Below are 5,143 nucleotides of genomic sequence, written 5' to 3'. Positions count from 1 at the left end.
GGCTGCTTCAGCTGAACAGGTCTTTGACGATCTCAAAGCTGACTGCGCTTGCGCTGACCAGGGACTGAAGGCAGCTGCGCAACACAAGGTGGTGCTGATGAGAAAGCTGGTCCGAACGCGAAGCGGCGGGAAGATGCTGGAAACAAACGTCGTTGCTATGCCGTGATGCTCTGAAGAACCTGCAAGTAACTCAGTCTTGGACAAGAAAGCGTCATGACTGCATGGGAAATGGCGTCAAACAACAACACAGACCCAAAGGCATGTGACATGAAGGCGTGGGGTATCCCTTGGAAGTGGAAGGGGTAGTGGGGAGTTGAAGGAGTCTTACTACACGTGGAGCACAAGGAAGCACGGAGAGCAGGCAGAGCGGGCAGAGCGGGCAGAGCAGGGAGAGCGGGCAGAGCGGGCAGAGCGGGCAGAGCATGGAGAGCAGGGAGCTGGTAGAAATAGAGTCACAAGGTTGCAGCTGCAACGATGGAGGAGGAGGTGGAGGAGGAGGAGGAGGGGGAGGGGGAGGGAAGGGGGCAGGAGGCGCTTCTACTTTTAGTCAACATCGCGACCTTCATTGCTGATGACCGGAGCCGTCATAGAAATGACTAAAACAATTACTCAAATATTTACTATGATGATCGGATAGCCATGGCTGATCAGCAGAGAGAAGAAGGCGAATGATTTTAAGTAGAGGAAGCAAGAGTATATGTTGAACGAGCTGACAAAGAGAGTAACATATAGAGCTGTTGTTGTTTGTACTCAATGATTTGATTCCCCTTATTTCTGATTGTTTGTCTGTATATACATTCTCCCTCCCTATGTCCCTTATCATGCTTGACTCACTTCCCTATTCCATGTCCCCTTTCTGTTGTTGCATTGCCTTTTTGTACCTTTTCTTTGCTTTCTTGATGTCTTCTCATGTTTTGTTTATCTGCTACCGTATTCCTGACGGTGATTACTTCACTTTTCACTTCCTATACATTTCTCTATTATGTTCGCTATGCTTGCTTTGCTCCCACAACACTCGTTTGTGTTCTCCTTGCATGTTCGTTTGTCTCAATCTTAAATTATCTATGTCCTCTTCCTCTCCTGCCCTTCTCTATCAATATTCAGCCTCACGACGCTCTCGAATTTCTCGCTTGCTCCTTCCTTCCTGCTGGAACTCGTTTTGCTTTATATCATTCGAGATGTTTTTGTTGTTTGTATCTTGACTTTTGCTACCTCCTTCTCCAAGCTGCCTTCGCTCCTTGTTACATTCTCTTTTGTGGGAAGGAGACAGGAAATGCATGAGGGTAGATGATGTAGACGATGACAGCACAAGATAAGCCCGAGCAGAATAGAACCTTTCCTCTTCTTGATCAAACGTTCTTGATCAAACGTTGATCCTCTTCTTGATCAAACGAGAGAAGCCGGCGAAGTTTTTGGAAGTAGAGGAAAGATGAAAGCAAGAGCACATGTCGCACTAGCGGACCAAGAGCGCAAAGAAAGGGGCAGAAAAGACAGAAGCATTGAGGGCTCAAGGTGATAGTAGCAGGATAGGGCAACTATTCGACAGGGCCACAATTCGTTGGGTGAACAAAAGAGGTAGGAAGGAGAGGCGTCAAGAGGAGAGAAGATAGAGAACGATTGATAGGATGACAGGGTCACAACAGGTTGACGATGTTTGAAGGAGAATAGAAGCGACCGAATCATACTCAAACAATCTTTGGAAGAGCGGCGCACTGACACATGCTACAGGGTTCGCGCACCGCAACTACTACAGCCAGGACCAAGAGAACAGATAGGCTGGGAACAAACATGGAATATACCTCGGTACTGAGGTATCGGTATACAAAGTACTGAGGTCGTGCACAACTAGCTGTTATACCCAGCATTGCCGATTTATCCCCTTACAAGTCTTCAGAACGATAGCAGAATGAGCTGTCTCCGATGGTTCTCATCCAAGGTGGAGCCAGTTGATACTGGCGATGGCTCCTACTCGTCTCTCAAGCAGAGCTTGGAGCAGGCGACTTGCAAGATCTCAGAGCTGGAAGGAAAGCTGAAGAGTTTGTTAGAAGGCCATCCAAACCTTCAAACGGAACTCAAGCAGGCGACCGTTCAGGACCCGATCACTTCAAGCCCTATGCCTCAGGGATCAGACAGACGACAACCTACAACAGATGTTATCACGTCATGGAATCTCTCCGATGGAATTCGATCTACCCTCCGAGAGTACTTCCACAGCTCCCAGGACCCCCAGCGATCCAAACAACATGGTAGAGACCTTTTCATGTCTCTCGGGGTCGACGTCTTGTCTCAGCCAATGCCTGAACAGTACGAGGACCTGGAGGTCAAAGTCACAAGAGAGTGGGAGCTCGCTCTCAAGGCCAGCAGCCTCGACGACATCGACATCCTACGTGAGCTGGCGAAGTGCATTCCAGGTGGGAACGCAGAGAATCCTCTTGCGGGGCTACAGGGGATGACGGAGGCGGCGATATTGGGACTATGCCAGACGACCATAGCAGAGAGACTGGCGGCAGCGCTGATGAGGACGGAGAAGGCTCCAGGACGGGAGGCCGGAGACTGTCCGACCTCGCGGCCCAACAGCAAGTTCGCTATGAACGAGACGCGAGAGGCAGTGTACGGGAAGATCGAGGAGTACTACGGAGGTCTGATGGATCGGATCGGGCTTCCTCAGGCGGACTTGATGAAGGCGATAGAGGAGGAGCACTGCCGGGGCGAGGACGCGGAGGAGGCGTTTGTGACGAGCAACTACGGGATCACGACGACCTCGAAGGAGGAGTGGCTCAATGTCAGCGACCCCGAGAGGAGGCGGAGGCTGTCGGACGGAACGAGGATCATCCGAGGGATGGAAGAGCTGAAGGAGCACGAGATGGCGATGAAGGCGAAGCTACTGGAGGCAGAGCTGATCGCGCTGCAGCTGTACACAGGTAAGGGAGAGTGGGAGCGTGAAGGGCCGTGTAGGGCGAGAGAAGCAAGTGGGGATATGTTGTATGTGACCAGAGGCTTGGTTTGACAGGGCCGATGTATCAAAAGTACAATTCTATACTTCGGGCTCCCAAAGAGCACCTCCGAGACCCCAAGAAGATCCCCAACAAGTTCACAACCACCATCCACTGCATCGTCAGCGGCGTCGTGAAGCTGTCTCGTCACACGCCTTTGCCGGAGGACCGGAGGGTGTGGAGGGGGCTCAAGGGGATGAGGCTGCCGGAGAGCTTCTTAAGCGAGAACGAGCTCGGGGTGTCCGGAGGAGTCGAGTACGGGCTGCTGAGCACAACGACACACGTCGGGACGGCGATCCAGTACGCCGGGGAGGAGGGAGAGTCGATCGTGTTCGAGATCAGCTGCGGGGCGATCGACCGGGGGGCGAGCTTGACGTTTGTGTCTCAGTATCCGGGGGAGGGGGAGATGTTGTATCCGCCGCTGTCGTACTTGGAGGTGGTGAAGACGCCGCGGTACAGGGAGGTAGAGGGGAGGCGGGTGAAGGTGCTGGAGCTGAAGATCAACGCGAACACAATGAGCTTGACGATCGAGGACTTTGTGGGGAAGAGGAAGCAGCTGTACGTAGGGCTGATGGAGAACATCGCGAGAGAGGTAGAGCGAGACGTGAGGGGTTGGGAGGGGAGGATCCAGGAGCGACTGAGATCTGCAATATATGACTCTCATTTCAAGCACCATCAGAATCTGGTCAGGTCTATCGTGGAGGAGTGCTGGGGTCTTGTGGAGGCGAGCAGGAGGAGGGAGGCGGAGTGGTACAACGAGGAGTCGAGGTACAAGGAGGCGATCGAGCTGTCGAACCGAGTGAAGGAGATGGCGATGAACAAGCTGAGGCACTGGATCGAAGACACTCAGGGAGACTGGGAATGTGAGGCTTTCGTTCAAGAGCCGATGCAGTCAGTGTACTGGAGAACGACGGCGCTTCTGACGCATCAGGTGATGATGCAGCTGACTACAGCAGATGCTGAGGTCAAGGCCGAGCAGAGCAAGAGACTGTGCGGGATGTACGGCCTGTCGATCTCAAGGTCGGACGAGGTGGGGGAGCCGCCAACAGTCACGGCGGTGGTACGAGGGCAGGGCGAGCTTATCCCGCTGCTCGGCCGGGGGCGACTTAGACGAGCGGATGAAGGACGGGAGGTCAGGGCTGCACGTAGCGGGGATGCTGGGAAGCTTAGGTAGCGTGAGGGAGCTGAGCGAGGCAGGAGCAGAGGTAAGGGGGAAGGATCGGGGAGGGAGGACCTTTGTGTACTGGGCTGCAGAGTACGGACAAGTGCAGGTGCTGAAGGCCGTTGAGGAACAATGTGGGATAGAGGAACTGAGAAACTTGGTGGCGACAGCCAACAACGTCGGCTGGACATGTGTGCATGCGGCGAGTGAGCGAGGGCACTTGGAGGTAGTTCGATACCTTGGGGAGAGATGCGGGGAGGAGCAGCTGAGGAAGCGAGATAATGATGGAAAGACATGTGCTCACTGGGCCAGCATGAAAGGACACTTGAAGGTACTGCAGTTCCTTGTGGAGAGATGCGGCGACGGGATGCTGAAGGAGAAGACCAACGACGGCTGGACATGTGCGCATGCGGCAAGTCAGGTAGGACAGCTCGAGGTACTTCGGTACGTTGTGGAGAAATGTGGGGAGGAGCTTCTGAGCGAGAAGGGAAAGCATGACTGGACATGCGCGCACTTGGCGAGTGTGGGAGGACAGCTGGAGGTGCTGCGATACGTCGCCGAAACCTGCGGGGAGGGGCTTCTGAGCGAGCAGGACAAGTACAGCAAGACCTGCCTACACTGGGCGAGTGAGAGAGGCGACTTGGAGGTGGTGCGGTACGTAGCTGAGAGATGCGGGGAGGAGCAGCTGAGGGCGAAGGACAATGACGGATGGACATGCGCGCACTTGGCAAGTTTCGGAGGGCACTTGGAGGTAGTGCGGTACGTTGTGGAGACATGTGGGGAGGGGCTGCTGAGGGGCCAGACCGATGACGGCAAGACATGTGCGCATGCGGCGAGTGAGGGGGGCCACTTGGAGGTAGTGCGGTACGTTGTGGAGAGATGCGGCGAGGGGGTGCTGAGGGAGAAGACCAATGACGGCAAGACATGCGCTGCTTTAGCTGGTACCTCAGATGTTGTGGATTATCTTGAAAGTCTGGGTGTCGACTAG

At 54.4% G+C, this 5,143-nt stretch overlaps 1 protein-coding gene across 1 annotated transcript; it reads left to right on the top strand.

The window, feature by feature from the left end:
• Positions 1–4,147: 4,147 nt before the first annotated feature.
• GUITHDRAFT_81875 (hypothetical protein) lies at positions 4,148–5,143 on the top strand (the record flags this gene model as incomplete). Its single annotated transcript, XM_005819897.1, has 2 exons — positions 4,148–4,606; positions 4,823–5,143. 2 exons carry the CDS (start codon positions 4,148–4,150, stop codon positions 5,141–5,143), a joined length of 780 nt encoding a protein of 259 aa, XP_005819954.1.

This window comes from Guillardia theta, assembly GCF_000315625.1.
Source record: "Guillardia theta CCMP2712 unplaced genomic scaffold GUITHscaffold_200, whole genome shotgun sequence".
In the NCBI taxonomy this organism is placed as follows: domain Eukaryota; class Cryptophyceae; order Pyrenomonadales; family Geminigeraceae; genus Guillardia; species Guillardia theta.
The sequence above is the reverse complement of the archived record's forward strand: the minus strand, read 5'-3'. Positions and strand labels throughout refer to the sequence as shown.